At 51.4% G+C, this 19043-nt stretch overlaps 1 protein-coding gene across 1 annotated transcript; it reads right to left on the reverse strand.

The window, feature by feature from the left end:
- Window positions 1-2461: 2461 nt before the first annotated feature.
- On the reverse strand, window positions 2462-6400 carry LOC137412420 (uncharacterized). Its single transcript, XM_068097709.2, has one exon. It carries the CDS (start codon window positions 5755-5757, stop codon window positions 3880-3882), a length of 1878 nt encoding a protein of 625 aa, XP_067953810.2. The 5' UTR covers window positions 5758-6400; the 3' UTR covers window positions 2462-3879.
- Between the last annotated feature and the right edge of the window lie 12643 nt (window positions 6401-19043).

Genomic DNA, 19043 nt, shown 5'->3' on the forward strand with positions numbered 1-19043 from the left:
TCAACACTAACACAAGTGCGAAAAGTGGTTTTTCAACACTAACACAAGTGCGAAAAGTGGTTTTCAACACTATCACAAGGGCAAAAAGTGTTTTTTCCACACTAATACAAGTGCAAAAGTGGTTTCCTGCACCAACACAAGTGCAAAAAGTGGTTTTTCAACACTAACGCAAGTGCGAAAAGTGGTTTTTCAACACTAACACAAGTGCGAAAAGTGGTTTTTCAACACTAACACAAGTGCGAAAAGTGGTTTTTCCACACTAATACAAGTGCAAAAGTGGTTTCCTGCACCAACACAAGTGCGAAAAGTGGTTTTCAACACTAACACAAGTGCGAAAAGTGGTTTTTCAACACTATCACATGTGCAAAAAGAGTTTTTTTCCACACTAATACAAGTGCAAAAGTGGTTTCCTGCACCAACACAAGTGCAAAAAGTGGTTTTTCAACACTAACACAAGTGCGAATAGTGGTTTTTCAACACTAACACAAGTGCGAATAGTGGTTTTTCAACACTAACACAAGTGCGAAAAGTGGTTTTTCCACAATAATACAATTGCAAAAGTGGTTTCCTGCACCAACACAAGTGCGAAAAGTGGTTTTTCCACACTAATACAAGTGCAAAAGTGGTTTCCTGCACCAACACAAGTGCGAAAAGTGGTTTTTCAACACTAACACAAGTGCGAAAAGTGGTTTTTCAACACTATCACAAGTGCAAAAAGTGTTTTTTCCACACTAATACAAGTGCAAAAAGTGTTTTTTCCACACTAATACAAGTGCAAAAGTGGTTTCCTGCACCAACACAAGTGCAAAAGTGGTTTCCTGCACCAACACAAGTGCAAAAAGTGGTTTTTCAACACTAACACAAGTGCGAAAAGTGGTTTTTCAACACTAACACAAGTGCAAAAAGTGGTTTTACCACACTAATACAAGTGCAAAAGTGGTTTCCTGCACCAACACAAGTGCGAAAAGTGGTTTTTCAACACTAACACAAGTGCGAAAAGTGGTTTTTCAACACTATCACAAGTGCAAAAAGTGTTTTTTCCACACTAATACAAGTGCAAAAGTGGTTTCCTGCACCGAACAATCCCTTGCCAATAGAAAATGCACGACTCGTGGGATTCTTCTCCATCTGCCAGAAGCCACTGTTCAGGGTTCCACACCTTCCTCACCCAACTACACAATGTGAATCCATTGCTCGGCTTTGGAGACCTTGAAGGTCATGCCACTTAGTCTGTGATGATCGGGACATAATGGATCGTCCCATTGCTTTACTGAACAAACACGACCAGAGATTCTCAGGTACCCCCGTTACCCGCACATTCTCCATCTTGTCTTCTCCAAGGTGGTAGTTGTTTTAATAGGCCTGGGATTTCCTGTGACCATCTTATGCCTGACCAAATAGGTTCGACCGAGCTCATCGGTTTGTCTCTCCGACATAATGATCGAGATTCTCACACAACGAGGCTCCCTGCTCCTCCCTCAATCCCTCAACAATGCATCATGCATTTCTGTCATTTGATTGGGCTGAATGTAATCATCTCACAAAAGGTCTTCAATCGTGAAGTCCTCCAACTCAAATGGCAGCACTTCCACCCCACAAAACAAGTCCAATTAACCAAGTGGGTGGCAGCCTTCGCAACAGTTAATCAACCCAATCAACCACACTTACCGGTGGCATCCAAAGGTGCTCATTGTTGTCATGTCACGTCATGGTAAGCCTAATGAAGTACTGAGTTAAGGCTCTTTGGAAGGAACTCATTACAACTCGGTTCTCTTAACACGATACACTCACCGGATTAGTTGTGACAATCGCCATGTTGCCTTCTTAGATCTTCGGAAGTGATGAAAACTGAGAAAAGCATCATCTCTTCAATTGTTTCACATGCAGTTTCTCCCACTCAAACCCACCGACACCACTCCCATCTCAACCCCAACCAATCACTCCCACCTCAACCCAAACAATCCCTCCCACTCCAAACCCCTCCCACCTCAACCCAAACAATCCCTCCCACTCCAAACCCCTCCCATCTCAACCCAAACAATCCATCTTTTCTGAACAACTTACATTTTCCACATTCTAGTCATACCTCATCATGAAATTACAACTCAAACCCGGAAGAGGTAGGGGGGAGGAGAGAGGTGGAGGAGGTGTTAACAAGGATAACAAGAAGGAACTCTGACACAGGAGGAGGTCATTTGGCCCATCATGCTGCACTGCACTAGGCCCAACATCACCCATCCACCCACAAGCTCCTTGCAGGTCCAACCAATATCCCTGTATCCCATATTTTGGTACCAATCCAACTTCAATTTACACCAATCCACAGGTGCTCCTTCCACTGCCATTTTGTCACTTTTTCTGATGAAACGTTTTGAATGTTGTTATTGCCCTGACATTTTTTTAAAATTCGTATCCAAATACCGGTAAAACTGGTAATACAGAAAAAAAATTCCACTTTGCGTTGTCAACAGTAAAAGGAATTTATTGGTGCACTTGCATTGAAAAATAAAAATACTATTAAAATTTGGCACTCCCACCAGAGGTTTACTATTTGGCACTCCCAGCAGAGGTCAACAACTTGATACTCCCACCAAAGGTTTACTATTTGGCACTCTCACCAGAGGTTTACTATTTTACACTCCCACCCGAGGTCAACAATTTGATACTCCCACCAGAGGTTGACTATTTGGCACTCCCACCAGAGGTTTGCTATTTGGCACTCCCACCAGAGGTTTGCTATTTGGCACTCCCACCAGAGGTTTACTATTTTACACTCCCGCCAGAGGTTTACTATTTTACACTCCCACCAGAGGTTTACTATTTTGCACTCCCATCCGAGGTCAACAATTTGATACTCCCACCAGATGTTTACTATTTGGCACTCCCACCAGAGGTTTACTATTTGGCACTCCCACCAGAGGTCAACAACTTGATACTCCCACCAGAGATTTACTATTTGGCACTCCAACCAGAGGCTCACAAATCAACACTCCCACCAAATGCTGGGTATTTGACACTGTATATATACAATTTGACACTCCCACTAAAGACATGCAATTGACACTCCAAACAATGCAAACACTTTGGCGTCCCAGCCAGATGTCGGCAGTTTGACACTCCCCCTAAATGCATACAAGTTACACTCCAACCAAGGCATACGAGTTGGCACTCCCACCAGATGTTAACACTTTGACACTCCCCATGTGTCACTACTTTGCCACTCCCACCATAGGTCACCCATTTCAAACTCCCACCAGAGGTCATCAATTTGACACTTCAACTGAGGTCTTCAATTGTACACTCCCACCAAAGATTAACAATTTGATACTCCAAACAAAACCTACAATTGGACACTCCCACCAGATGTCTACACTTTGACACTCCCACAGGTCAAAAATTTGATGCTCCCACCAGAGGTCTTCAATTTCATACTCCCAACCGAGGTAAACAATTTGATACTCCAACCAAGGTTTACTATTTTGCACTCCCAACCAGGGTCTACTATTTTATGCTCCCACCAGAGGTCTACAATTTGACACTCCAACTGATGTCTACAATTGGACACTCCAACTGAGGTCTACAATTGGACACTCCAACTGAGGTCTACAATTGGACACTCCAACTGAGGTCTACAATTGGACACTCCAACTGAGGTCTACAATAGGACACTCCAACTGAGGTCTACAATTGGACACTCCAACTGAGGTTTACAATTTTACACTCCCAACTGAGGTTTACAATTTTATACTCCCATCTCGGGTCTTACAGGTAAATGAAATCGTTCTACAATCTCACTTGCTTTCCTATCAGCCATCTGTCTTTCCTGCACGTGTCTGTCGTTCAAAACTATCACAAAAGAAACCCACACGAGGTTATCATTTAGCTAACAAACACCGACTGTGATCGAAATTGCTGCTCAATATCACCATTGAAGTACATCATGGCCGTCATTCTCGCGTTTGTCGGTATCAAACAGTCCCTTCCGCCATTGAGCAGGTGCTTGCACCGCAACAAGTTCCGTCCCACGTCGATGTTCACCACCGGCATCCAAATGGCATCTCTGGCGATGGCCGCCAGATGCGGATATCGGCATCGCGTCGTCACGGACTTCCAGAAGGTAGAGACGTTCACGTCTTCGGGGATTTCCTCGGCCTCCAACGCGATGTAGGTGACCCACTCTTCCAAGACTTGAGGGGAGGGCTCCTTCAAGCCAGGGATTCGTCGATGGTCTTTAATATCGTGGGACAAAGAGCCGAGCTGTCGGGGGTCGAAGATTCGGAGTGCTTTGTAGTACAAAAACGCAGGGTGCCCCTCGATGTGCTCAGAAAACCTCCTCAAGGACTCTTTGAAGACATCGTTGAAGGACTTGATCGTCATTTGCTTTTCATTTTTTTCTTTCTTGCTCAGGTGGAGATCCGTCTCTGCGCCAAATATCGTTTTCCGAGAGCTGACGTGTTGGTAAAACCTGAGATCTTCGATCAGGTTGTACGCGGTGCACGCCAAGGGTTCATGGACCTCTCCGAGGCTCATCAAGACCACCATGAAACGTGCGCAGTTTTCTTTGATGAAGCTCATGTGGAGTTGAAGCTCAGCGAAGACTTCTTCGTTTCTGGTCATCCCGAGGATGGTTTGCACCGCCGTGCTCCTGCCGCCCTCTCGTTTGAAGAAGACCTTGTAGTGCTGGAGGTGCGTGGCGTGATAATTGACGGCATCGAACCACGAGTTCCAACGGGTCGACACGGGTACCGGAGGAAGCTTCACCTGCTCTTTCGGCAGAAAGTCCTTGAGGAAGCGCAGGTAGCGGGCCTTGCGCGCCGCCTTCTTCAAGAAGGCGGCCTTGATCATTTTGACAATGGTGGCCACGTTGCCGAACTCTGGCCAATGCTGGAAAACTTGAGCCGACACGTTGACGATGTGAGCCAAACAGGGCACGTGGCAGCTGTTGTGGAATATCGGTTGAAGGACTTCCCGCGCCGCCTTCTGACAGGTGGCCGCCGAGCCGGTAACAACGGAGATGACGTCTTCGAAGCGGATGCCGACGTTAGTGACGGCTTGGATGACCGCCTGGCTGAGCGTGGAGTAGTCGCACACCTCCATGACGCACACGTCGATGAGGTAGTAACTGCCTTGCACCCCCGCGACAACATTCGTGACGCCCTGGTCTCGGGCGGTGTCGTTGACGACGATGGAGACCTTGGCGTCTCGGACGATCCGCTTGAGGGTAGCGAAGTGCACCTGGAACTGCCGTGGCACGTACACTCTGCGCAGGGTCGGCGCCTGTGGCAGCACCCCTCCTTGCTTGCAGTGTTTCGCCATGAACGGGCGCATCTTCTCCACCTTCTCCAGGGGGATATCGGCCAAGGTGCACAGTCTCACGAAATCGAGAATGAAGTCCTCGCGGAGATGTTTGGACTTGAAGCCCGAGGGCAAGGTAACTTGTCGTGTACCTGCTCGCCGCAAGGTAACTTGCCGTATTCCCGAATGCCGGAAGGGAACCTGCTGCTCAGCATCGTCTCCCTCCAGCTTGATGATGGCGACGGGAAGCTTGGCGCATTTATTTTTGCCATGCTTCTTGCTCAGGAGATGATCTTTCAGCGTGTCGAGTCTTTTGTAGTCAACACTGTGATCGCAGAATTTGCAGAACAGTACATTTCCTTCTGCGTAAAAGTCCTCGTCGTACTGCTTAGCTCTTGCCGAAGCGCACACGAACCCAATGGGCGCCTGCTTCGTCCTTTTCCTTGGGTTCACAGATGCCATTCTCTCGCCTCCTCCACAGCTTCTTCCTCACAGTCTTTTCCAAGAGTACGAACGCAAGCAAGCCGCCGCCGCTCTTCGAATGCACCGCGGCACATCTGGGCGGTGTATTGCAGACATGTCTCGCATCGCGAGCCGGAAATGCGGGCAGTCAATCGTTAAATTAAATTTAAAGCTAAATGCATGCGAGGTCGATTCTGGCTCACGACGTTATTTTTCTCTCGAAGGAAATTATGATTGCTTTGTAATTTTGTGCACAGGAGGATGGGGGAGACGCTGCCGAAATTAGGGTGTATATTCATGTTTGTGCAGCGTTGTTGGTTTCGTACCTTTTTATATAAAACTACTGTATCATTTAGAACAGTTAAATTAACTATATGCTGTATAAAGTAATGCCAATCACAAGTGAAAAACGTTCGTAATAAAATAAATAATGCGCCAATTCATTAAATGTAAATAATTTTCTTCGTCGTTTTTAATTCAAAAGATTGAGAGCACACGGTGAACAAAAACCTTTTGAAAAATATGAATGAATGGTCGTTTTAAGGCCATTTTCCCCGCTAGAGCGGGGGTTAGCCTTGCGGGCCCCATGACAATCATGGTTCCCTGTTTGAGGCAATGTTTTTATGGCCGGATGCCCTTCCTGACGCCAACCCTTGGAACAAAAACCTTTTGAAGGTAACAAATTGATAAACGCGATTTGAAACAGGAATAAGCACAAAAATTATAAAACGACTGACCAAAACATTTTTGGTAAATTACAATTTCAAATAAAGTCAATAAAATTCACACAAGTTTAACGAAACAATTTTCACAGTTCTCATAAGAAAAAAGCGATTTCCACAAGAGAAACGAGTGATTGACCGGTGGCAGCGATTAAACTTTGAGGTTAAAAAAAATTGACCCTGGAACCGATCCCGGTATGCTCGCCACATTTCCTGTTTGTATCGACAAACTGATCGATAGATTGTAGAATAAACGATGTGGAACGGGGCTCTCCAGTTTCCAGGAGCAATGCGGACACGATTTTCAACATCGTTTATGAATTTGAGCCCATTTGCCCCTCAAAGACCGAATGTCTCAACGCAAATGGGAACAAGAAAGAACCAGCAGAGATTGCAGACCCTCACCAGGACGTGTTTGTGTGTTTTTGTCCTTTGGGTCCTTTGGATCATTGGGGTCTTTTTGGGTCTTGCTCTTGGGTATTTTAGGTCCTCTTGGTATTTTGGGTCTTCGGGATCTTTAAGAGTCTCTGGGGTCTTTAAGGGTCTTCGGTGTCCTCTGGGTGTTTTGGGTCCTCTGGGTCTTTAAGGGTGTTGGTGTTCTAAAGAATATTAGAGGTCTGAAATGGTTCTTGAGGTTTGAAAGGGTTTTAGGGGTATTAAATGGTCTTAGGGTTGTAAAGGCTCTTTGAGGTCTCAAAGGGTCTTTGAGTTATTTGGGGATCTTTGTGGTCTTAATGGGTCTCGTGGTTGGAAAAGGTCTAAAGGGATTTAAGCGACGATTTTATGCAAACTTGACCTTTGACCTTTTGATTGAAGAAAATCCGTTTCTAGATTTTGATTGGTTAACCAATTCATTGACCCAATACGCAAATTCTTAAAATTTCAGGTCGATTGGATGAAAATTCACAATTTTATGTGATGCTAACCTTTGACCTTTTGACCAAATTATTAATTTGTCTTCTACATTCTCATATTATTGCTTTGTTGAATATTTGATGATAAAACTCAAATGGTAAATTGAAATTTCAGGTCAATTTGATAAAAATTTACGATTTTATCTAATACTAACCTTTGATCTTTTCACCAAATTATTCATTTGTCTTCTCAATATTCTCATAATAAGGTCAACCATGACACGGTCATGGTTTACAATTTTTGGACTAGACAATAAAGTTTCGTTGAAAATTTGATGACAAAAGCCCAAATAACAAGCGTTACGCCTAGGTCCCCCGTCGGGGAAGTGATGTGAGTTGACAAAGCGGAAGACGCAGAAAACATGCTATGATATGATATTTCGCTCACAAGGTTCAGACATACATGGTGGCGGCCATCTTGGATTTTCACGTGGCGACCCAATTTTCAATAGCGTTCTCCCTCATGCGTAGATACACCCACACACCAGATTAGAAGTTGGTACTTCGCTTATTTTTCAAGATATTCCGCTCACAAGGTTCAGACATACATGGCATCAGACATACATGGCGGCGGCCATCTTGGATTTTGACGTGGGTTGCACCCACACACCAAATTCGAATGCGGTCCTTCGCTTACGCACGCACGCCCGCACGCACGGACGGACGGACGGACACACGGACGGAGGGGAAAACCATAGTCCCCCTTTCGCTCCGCGGTGCGACGGGGGACAAAAAGTTACAGTCCATAGACACACACACAAATACAAGAAAAAAAATAACAAGAAAACCACACCGCAAGAAGAGCAAATCAGTCCATGCAGACAGAGACCAGACACCACTATGGAAACTGAGGCTAGAAGGACAAAGGCAGCAAATGATGAAAGAAAAGGGACAAATACAGCAATTTATAAGGGGAAATCGAAACCCAAAGCTAATGAAGAGAATCCAAAAAATAAAAAACAAATACAAAATTGGAAATAAAGACCATGGGGTAATGGCTGCTGAAAGTAAACTCAAAATAAAAATGATCGCAAGAAACATTTAAAAAAAACTATGACAAAGTCAACAAAGGGAGAAAACAAAACCGCATGTTTGAAAATAACCTGAAAAGATTCCACCACGAACTGAGGAAACAAAAGAAAAATGTGTCAAAAAATTTCTGGAAAGGAATCTATGAGGACCCAAAATAACACAACAAAGAGGCGGATTGCATCCAAAACTTGGAAGAAAAAAAAACATCTAAAGGAAATGTCTTCAGTGATATTTAATGAAGAAAAAAATAAAACTACAACGAGGAAAAATGCCAAACTTTAAAAGGCCAGGCCGAGATGGAATTCCAAAGTTTGGGTTAAAGCCACTGGATGCTCTCCACAATCACGATGTTCGAGCATTCAACAAACTCATCCAAGAGGAGGAGACCTTGGATGAGTGGCTCACAGTGGATGATACCTTCCTCATCCCAAATTTTGAAGAGACCCAACTACCTCACAAGTATAGACAAATATCCTGTCTGCCAACAACGTACAAACTCCTGATGGGAATAATCACAGAAATGATATATACCATCACCTAACACAAGGAGGCCCAGAGGCAGAACAGAAGGAATGTAAAAGAGGATGTTACGGAATGATAGACCACCTCCTACTAAACAAGGCATACTCGAAAACTGTAACACAAGAAGAACAAAATGATCCACTGCATGGATAGGCTAGACTACAAAAAAGCTTTTGAAAGTGTTCGACTTTCATGGATGATAAAATGCGTGCAATTGTACAAGATCAACCCCCAAATAATCAAACTTATGGAGAAAATAATGGAGCTTTGGAATACCACATTGATATTGCAGCATTCGGAAGGAAAGATAAAAATACCAGAAGTGAAGATACGTCGAGGAATTTTCCAGGAGACAGCCTTTCACCCCTCCTGGTTCGTCTGGCCATGGACCCACTGAGCAACCTCCTTAATGACCAAGGACACGGATCTATACATGGATGATTCTACTGTACATGAAAATTGACAGAACAACTAGAACTAGTAAAACGGTTCTTCGAGGACATTGAAATGGAATTGGGACTAGACAAGTGCACCAAGTGCTCTTACCATCGACCTTGGAAGCCCCTACTGGTTCCAAAACAGAGGGAATGTTCGCAGAAGCCAAGGCCCATTTGATGAGGTCATTCACCTGATGATGGCGAGGGAACCTGCCGGCACATTTCTTGCAACTGAGACCGTGTACTGAAACTTGAGGAGTTGATTGTTGTGCCGCAAATACAAGTATGAGGGTGGCGCAGAGGTGAACCAAGTTGAAGGGCACAAGCGATTCTCAGCTGAGAATTGTCCAACATTAGGCCAAGAGAGGGAAGGGGATGGTATTCAGCAAATCTTTTGAATGTTTGGAGGCTGTTGTTAGCAGCCTCGTCCGTTCTTGGTCTGAGGATGAACAAGACAACAGGATTTCAACTGATCGAATCCACAAAGCGGATTGGCTCGATGTTTTGGCTGGGATCACGCAAATGCCGACACCCGCTTTTTCCATCCACTGTATGTGGGTGCTTGTCAAATCAGAACAATCAGCCTGTGGAACATTCTATGATAGTGGATCATTAATCAGGTTTACAAGTATGGGCTGAAGAAAGAAAAGCTGGCAGGGATACCTGGAAGCTGATCTGACACCTGGGCCACCTTCATTTGGTGGCAGCGAATATTGTGCCCATCTTGATTCTGACAGCTCGGTGTTCAAAACACTTTCCAAAACTTTTTTAAAATTCCAAATCAGAGTAAAAAAAGGCACCTTGCTATCAAAAGCCTGGAGCTGACCGAGCATGTGGGGATAAAAATGAAAAAGATGCATCAATAAAATGATGTGTGTCAATCGTTAAGTCCAGTTGTTTCGGGGAGTGGGCTTCAGTTTGTGCTCTGGTGACTTTCCAGTTAGCTCACCTGGAACGAAGTTTAGGGGAGTTTATGCGTTGGCGTGTCGTCAGTCCGTCCATCCGTCCGTCCATAAACACTTGAAACTTCTTCTCCAAAACCGCTAATAGGATTGCGACCAAATTTGGCCCAAATCATATTTGTTGTGTTGTGACTAAAGTTTGTTCACGGCATTAAAAAATCGGGGTCTAAGGGGGTCTACGGGGGTTAAAGTGGATCCAGGCTTGATCCCCCAAAATAGGAATTAGCTTTTTCCCCTGAAACTACACTCACTATTTCGATGAAATTTTACCACAACCTTCATCACCTGTAATGTACCACAGTTTGTTCAAGGCATTGGAAAAATCGGTCTCTTTGGGGGTACTTGGGTGGTCAAAGTGGGTCCAGGTTTGCCCCCCAAAATAGATATTTCCTTTGTTCTCTGAAACTACACACACTATTTTAATGAAACTTCCCCACAACCTTCACCACCCGTGATGTAACAAAGTTTGTTCACGGCATTAAAAAAAATCTGCCGCTTTGGGGGTCTATTGGGGAGTTGCCCCCCAAAATTGGTGTTTGTTTTCTTCTCAGAAACTACACACGCAATTCTGATGAAACTTAACCACAACCTTCATCACCCGTGATGTACCAACGCTTGTTGCTGGCATTTAAAAAGTCGGGGTCGTAGGTGGTCTATGGGGGAGGGGGGGCTTGCCCCCCAAAATAGGAATTTGCTTTTTCCTCTGAAACTACACACACTATTTCGATGAAACTTTACCACAACCTTCATCATCCATGATGTACCGAAGTTTGTTCATGACATAAAAAATATATGCTCCTTTAGGGGTCTACAGGGGGTCAAAGTGGGTCCAAGTTTGACCCCCCCAAAATAAATATTTGCTTTCTTCTCTGAAACTACACACACGATTTTGATTAAACTTTTATCATGCCTGCTCGCCTGTTCCTCTTCCTTGAGACATGGTTAAGGATGGACAGACCGTTCTTGATGGAATAGGACCCAGAACCAGGTAGACAGGGTCAACGCTGGACAGACCATTCTCGAGCGAATAGGGCACAGAACCTGGTAGACAGGGTCAACGTTGGACAGACCGTTCTCGATTGAGTAGAACAAAGAGCCAGGTAGACAGGGTCAAGGCTGGACAGACCTTTCTCGAGCGAATAGGGCACAGAACCTGGTAGACAGGGTCAACGCTGGACAGACCATTCTCGAGCGAATAGGGCACAGAACCTGGTAGACGGGGTCAACGTTGGACAGACCGTTCTCGATTGAGGAGAAGAAAGAGCCCGGTAGACAGTGTCAAGGCTGGACAGATCGATCTCGAGGGAGTAAGACACAGAGCCCGGTAGACAAGGTCGTTGTTACAGGTGTGCGTCTGAAACAGTCATGGTTGGACAGACAGTTCTTGAGAGAGTGGGACACAGAGCCCGGTAGACAGGGTTATGGTTGGACAGACTGATCTCGAGGGATTAAGACAGACCCCAGTAGACAAGGTCATGGTTGGACAGACAGTTCTTGAGGGAGTGGGACACAGAGCCCGGTAGACAGGGTCATGCTTGGACAGACCGTTCTTGAGGGAGTGGGACACAGAGCCCGGTAGACAGGGTCATGGTTGGACAGGCCGTTCTTGAGGGAGTGGGACACAGAGCCCGGTAGACAGGGTCATGGTTGGACAGACAGTTCTTGAGGGAGTGGGACACAGAGCCTGGTAGACAGGGTCATGGTTGGATAGACAGTTCTTGAGGGAGTGTTACACAGAGCCTGGTAGACAGGGTCATGGTTGGACAGACCGTTATTGAGGGAGTGGGACACAGAGCCCTGCAGACAGGGTCATGCTTGGACAGACCGTTCTTGAGGGAGTGGGACACATAGCCCAGTAGACAGGGTCATGGTTGGACAGACAGTTCTTAAGGGAGTGGGACACAGAGCCTGTAGACAGGGTCATGCTTGGACAGACCGTTCTTGAGGGAGTGTGACACAGAGCCCTGCAGACAGGGTCATGCTTGGACAGACCGTTCTTGAGGGAGTGGGACACATAGCCCGGTAGACAGGGCCATAGTTGGACAGGCCGTTCTTGAGGGAGTGGGACACAGAGCCCTGTAGACAGGGTCATGGTTGGACAGACCGTTCTTGAGGGAGAGGGACACAAAGCCCTGTGGACAAGGTCATGGTTGGACAGACCGTTCTTGAGGGAGAGGGACACAAAGCCCTGTAGACAAGGTCATGGTTGGACAGGCCGTTCTTGAGGGGGTGGGGCACAGAGCCCTGTAGACAGGGTCATGGTTGGACAAACCGTTCTTGAGGGAATGGGACACAGAGCCCGGTATGGACAGTCCAATGAGATGATGGATAGGAAAGTGCAGGCGAGATGGAAATAGGATAAACGGGTGATGGGAATGGGATAAACCCGTGATGGGAATGGGATAAACCCGTGATGGGAATGGGATAAACAGGTGATGGGAATGGGATAAATGGGTGATGGGAATGTGATAAACCGGTGATGGGAATGGGATAAACAGGTGATGGGAATGGGATAAACGGGTGATGGGAATGGGATAACCCGGCGATGGGAATTAGATAAACCGGTGATAGGAATGGGATAAACCGGTGATGAAAATGGGATAAACCGGTGATGGGAATGGGATAATCCAGTAATGGGACTGGGATAAACGGGTGATGGGAATGGGATAAACGGGTGATGGGAATGGGATAAACGGGTGATGGGAATGGGATAAACGGGTGAAGGGAATGGGATAAACGGGTGAAGGGAATGGCATAAACCGGTGATGGAAATGGGATAAACCAGTGATGGCAATGGGATAAACGGGTGATGGGAATTGGATAAACGGGTGAAGGGAATGGGATAAACAGGTGATGGAAATGGGATAAACCGGTGATGGGAATGGGATAAACCGGTGATGGGAATGGGATAAACCGGTGATGGGAATGGGATAAACCGGTGATGGGAATGGGATAAACCGGTGATGGGAATGGGATAAACCGGTGATGGGAATGGGATAAACCGGTGATGGGAATGGGATAAACCGGTGATGGGAATGGGATAAACCGGTGATGGGAATGGGATAAACCGGTGATGGGAATGGGATAAACCGGTGATGGGAATGGAATAAACCAGTGATGGGAATGGGATTAACCGGTGATGGGAATGGGATAAACCGGTGATGGGAATGGGATAAACCTGTGATAAGAATGGGATAAACCGGTGATGGGAATGGGATAAACCGGTGATGGGAATGGGATAAACCAGTGATGGGAATGGGATTAACCGGTGATGGGAATGGGATAAACCGGTGATGGGAATGGGATAAACCTCTGATAAGAATGGGATAAACCGGTGATGGGAATGGGATAAACCAGTGATGGGAATGGGATAAACCGGTCCCGCATGAGATGATTTTATAATGATTGGGAAGTCTAGTTTTATGTTATTTCACACCTGAACAATTAATAAGCGTTAATAACCGTTTTTACCGCACATTGGGGTTTTTGTTTTCGCATGAACCGACAGGTGTTTAACCGGTGTATTGAAGCGCGGTGCTACGTGCGCTACTTGTATAGCAAGGAGGAAGCGGACAACGCGGTAAGTTCAAAGAGTCTTTATTACAAGAGCTCCACTGTAGCACTGGAGCGCTCCGGGCTGCGCACCCGGTGTATATCCCGCGGCCACGCCTACCCCTCGGGCGTGGCCGCCGCCCACTTGGTGCGCGGAATGATGCCATCACGCCAGTGAGCTTTCGTGTCCGCCACACGCGCCCCCCCAGAATTCCCGCGCACCTAGAGGGGCAGTTTGCGGGGCAAACGGATGACCCGGCTGAAGCGCCCTCTGGCGACTGGCGGCGTCCGGGGTGCAGGGATGCCAGCTGGGATGCCTCCGGCTGCACCCGGGATGGGTGCAGGACCGGGGGGCGGCGTGCCGGTGGGCCTGGGCGGTGCCGGGGGTCCGCCCGCAGGGGGGCGGCCCCGACGCGGGGGCCGAGCCACCGGCGGTGGGTGGTCCACGACGAGGTGGGCCGGCTTGAGGCGATCCACTGAGACGTGGTCGGGAGTACCGCCGATGTCCAAGGTGAAATGTTTCACCCCGGTCTCCAGCACGCGGAAAGGCCCATCGTACGGGGGCCGCAGTGGTGTCCGGTGGGCGTCGTGCCGGACGAAGACGTACTCCGCGGTGCGAAGCTCCGGGGCGACGTGCGTAGGCGGGTGCCCGTGGTGCGCCGTCGGCACCGGGGCGAACCTCCGGGCGGTCTCCTGCAGCGCGGAGCGCTCCCACGCCGCAGTCCATGGTGCCGTGGGGTCGGGGAGGAACTCGCCCGGCACCCGCAGCGGTTGTCCGAAGACCAACTCCGCCGCGGATGCGCGCAGGTCGTCCTTGGGCGCCGTCCGGAGGCCCAGCAGGACCCAGGGGAGCCTGTCGACCCAGCCGCCATCGCGGAGGGTGGCCCAGAGTGCGGCCTTCAACGATCGGTGGAACCGCTCGCACAGGCCGTTGGCCTGGGGGTGGTAGGCCATGGTTCGGTGCAGCTGGACCCCGAGCCCCCACGCGACCGCCACCCAGAGCTCCGAGGTGAACTGGGGGCCGCGGTCGGACGAGATGTCCGAGGGGGTGCCGAACCGGGTGACCCAGGTGGCGATGAATGCCTGCGCGATGTCCGCCGCCGTCGTCGCCGCCAAAGGCACGGCCTCCGGCCACCGGGTGGTGCGGTCCACCATTGTCAGGACATGGGTGAAACCCCGCGAGGGGGGCAGAGGTCCCACCAGGTCCACGTGCACATGGTCGAACCTACGTTCCGGCACCGTAAACGGGGCCAATGGGGCCTGGGTGTGCCGGTGCACCTTCGCACGCTGGCATGCGAGGCACGTCCTGGTCCAGCCGCGGACGGCCTTCCGGAGGCCATGCCAGACAAACTTGTCGGCGACCAATCTCTGGGAGGCCCACATGCCCGGGTGGGACAGGCCATGGATGGCGTCAAAAACCTGGCGCTGCCAGCCCTCGGGCACGATGGGTCGAGGCCGCCCGAGGGAGACGTCGCACAAGAGGGCCGTGCCCGCGCCGTCGAACGGCACCTCGTTGACGCGGAGGCCCGTGACGGCGGTCCACAAGGCCTGGATGCCGGGGTCGGCGGCCTGGTCCGCCGCCATCCGGGCATAGTCGATGCCAAGGTGGACTGCGTGGGCGACGGACCGGGAAAGGCAATCCGCCACCGGGTTGTCCTTCCCCGCGACGTGCCGGATGTCCGTTGTATATTCGGACACGGCCGAGAGGTGACCCTGCTGCCGGGCCGACCACGGCTCGGCGACCTTGCCCATCGCGAAGACCAGTGGCTTGTGGTCGACGAAGGCCGTGAACGCACGGCCCTCGAGCAGATTGCGGAAGTGCCTGACCGCCAGGTGAAGCCCGAGCAACTCGCGGTCGAAGGAACTATAACGGCGTTCGGGCGGGCAAAGCTGCCGGCTGAAGAATGCCAGCGGTTGCCAGGCACCACGCACCCATTACTCGTGCACCGCGCCCACCGCGTAGTCCGAGGCGTCGGTGGTGAGGGCGATCGGTGCATCGGGCGCCGGGTGCGCGAGCATGGTGGCGTTAGCCAAGGCGAGCTTCGCGCCCGCGAACGCCGCGTCCATCTGCTCGGTCCAGGTAACGTCACCTTTGCCCGGCTTCCCTCGGAGGGCCTCGTGCAAGGGGCATAGGAGCTGAGCAATGCGGGGCAGGAACCGATGGTAAAAGTTTACCATGCCCAGGAACTCCTGGAGCCCCTTGATCGTGCGGGGGCGCGGGAACCCCTTCACGGCCTCCACCTTGGCCGGTAGAGGGACGGCCCCGTGCCTGGTGACGCAGTGCCCCAAAAAGTCGATGTCGGCGACGCCGAACCGGCACTTGGCGGGGTTCACGATGAGGCCATGCTGGCCCAGACGTTCGAAGAGCGTGCGGAGATGGTGTATGAGCTCTTCGCGGGACGCGCTGGCGACGAGGATGTCATCCAGGTGGACGTAGACAAAATCCAAGTCGCGCATGACGCTGTCCATTAGTCGCTGGAATGCCTGAGCCGCATTTTCCAACCAGAAGGGCATCCGAAGAAATTCGAAAAGTCCGAATGGCGTGATGACCGCCGTCTTCGGGATGTCCTCCGGCCTGACGGGGACCTGATGGTAGCCGCGTATGAGGTCCACCTTTGAAAAGAAGGACATGCCCGCCAACCGGGCGGAGAAGTCCTGAATGTGGGGGACGGGGTAGCGGTCGGGGGTGGTGGCGTCGTTGAGGCGCCGGTAGTCCCCGCACGGTTGCCATCCCCCGCCGGGCTTTGGCACGATGTGGAGCGGCGACGCCCAAGCACTCTCGGAGCGCCGCACGATGCCGAGCCGCTCCAGCGTAGCGAACTCCGCTTTAGCTACCGCGAGCTTCGTCGGCTCGAGGCGGCGTGCCCGGGCGTAGACCGGTGGCCCGGCGGTGGGGATGTGGTGTTCCACCCCGTGCTTGACGGCCCCCGCCGAGAAGGTGGGCCGCGTGAGGGCCGGGAAGCCGGCGAGGAGGGGGCGAATTCGATCGCTGCCGGAAGCGTACAGATGAACCTGGCCGGAACCGAACAGCTCAGCAAGCCGCTCGGCGAGCCGCTCGATGAGCCGCTCCGGGAGCTGCTCAACGAGGCGGGCAGCACGCAAGCGAGCGAGCTGAACGTCTCAGCCTGGACAAGCCTTCTGTGCTTTACGTCCACCAACAGGCCATTGGCACAGAGGAAGTCCGCGCCAAGCAGTGCCATAGGCACGTCGGCAGTGACGAACGACCACCGGAAAACCTGCCCTCCGAACCGCAGAGAAAGGCAGCGTTTTCCGTATGTGCGAATGGACGTACCGTTGGCAACAAGCAGTGCGGGGCCCCGGCCCGCGGTCTGCTTGTCGGACGTACCGGTGGGAACGACACTCACCTGCGCTCCCGTGTCGCACAGGTAACGGTGCCCGGATAAGGTGTCCACGATGAACAGTAGGCTGTTTGAACGGCCGGCGCTCAGTGCCACTACCGAGGGCCGGCCCGGGCGTTTCCCGACCTGCCGAATGAGCACGGCGGGCGACATTGCCGAGCCTCATGGCCGAACTGGGCGTGGAAAAAACACCAGGTTGGCGGCGGAGGCCGCGGTTTTCTCCGCGGCGGTGGTGGTGGGTGGGGTGCGGCGGCGGCCGCGAGGTGTGCATCAGCATCAGCCACGAGGTGTGCATCAGCCTCGGGATTCGCGACGGCCACGCCAAAACTCGCCTGCGTGTCCAAAGCCGCGAAGAACCTGTCAGCCTCGGCAGCGAGAGCTCGGGGTTCCGTCGTCGCAGAACCGGCCAAGGCGAGGTGTACTCCTGCCGGCAGCTGGCATCGAAATAACGCCCGGAATAGAGCGTTCGGGGTTTCGTCGCCCATCAACGACAGCATATGGTCCATGCGGACCGACGGTCGCGTGTCACTGAGCTCGGGGAGGTCCAGGAGGCGGTCGGCCCGTGCGTCCACCGTGAGGCCGAACGTGGCGAGGAGAAGACGCTTGATCGCCTCGTACCTGCCGTCGGCCGGTGGGTTCCTCAGGACTGACACGACGCGAGCGGCCGTGCCGGGCCCGAGGGAGGCGGCCACGTGGCAGTACATGGTCTCGTCCAACGTGATGCCTCGAAGTCGGAACTGGGCTTCTGCCTGCAGGAACCAAACTTCGGCTTGAGCCTCCCAGAACTCGGGGAGTTTGATTTGGACCGCGTTGGTTGCCATTGCTGTGGCGTGTTCAGGTGGTCAGCGACGGCTGACCAGAACGTCGGAGGGTCACCAATGAAGCGCGGTGCTACGCACGCTACTTGTATAGCCAGGAGGAAGCGGCCAACGCGGTAAGTTCAAAGAGTCTTTATTACAAGAGCTCCACTGTAGCACTGGAGCGCTCCGGGCTGCGCGCCCGGTGTATATCCCGCGGCCACGCCTACCCCTCGGGCGTGGCCGCCGCCCACTTGGTGCGTGGAAAGATGCCATCACGCCAGTGAGCTTTCGTGTCCGCCACAGTATATATAGCTAGCTCGGACAGACGGAAAGGATGTAAAGATGAATTACAAACTTTGTAATGTAGCGGTTACCGCTGGATGCACACAATCGCTTTGCACCGGCCAGAACACGGCCAGACGCGCCTCTCCCGGGCATGCCCGGACTCACTGTTCCCGGGCACGCCCGAACCTCCCGGGCACGCCCGGTCTCGTCTTTCCCAGGCATGCCCGCTCTCGCCTTTCCAGGGCTCGCCCAGAGCGTCCGGGCATGCCCGCTATCGCCTTTTCAGGGCTCGCCCAGAGCGTCCGGGCATGCCCGCTATCGCCTTTCCAGGGCTCGCCCAGAGCGTCCGGGCACGCCCGCTATCGCCTTTCCAGGGCTCGCCCAGAGCGCCCGGGCATGCCCGCTATCGCCTTTCCAGGGCTCGCCCAGAGCGTCCGGGCATGCCCGCTATCGCCTTTCCAGGGCTCGCCCAGAGCGCCCGGGCACGCCCGCTATCGCCTTTCCAGGGCTCGCCCAGAGCGCCCGGGCACACCCAGCCTCGACTTGCCAGGCCGCAGCCAAACACGCCCGGGCAGGTCCAGACTCGCCTTTCCAAAGCTCGCCCTTGACACCCGGGCATGCCCGGTATAGCTTTTGCCGGGCAAACTTCCCGACATAAATGTGTATATATATTGCTGCCCGATAAACGGGCTTGGGAGAAT

This window comes from Myxine glutinosa, chromosome 1 (assembly GCF_964187855.1).
Source record: "Myxine glutinosa chromosome 1, kmMyxGlut1.1, whole genome shotgun sequence".
NCBI lineage: Eukaryota > Metazoa > Chordata > Myxini > Myxiniformes > Myxinidae > Myxine > Myxine glutinosa.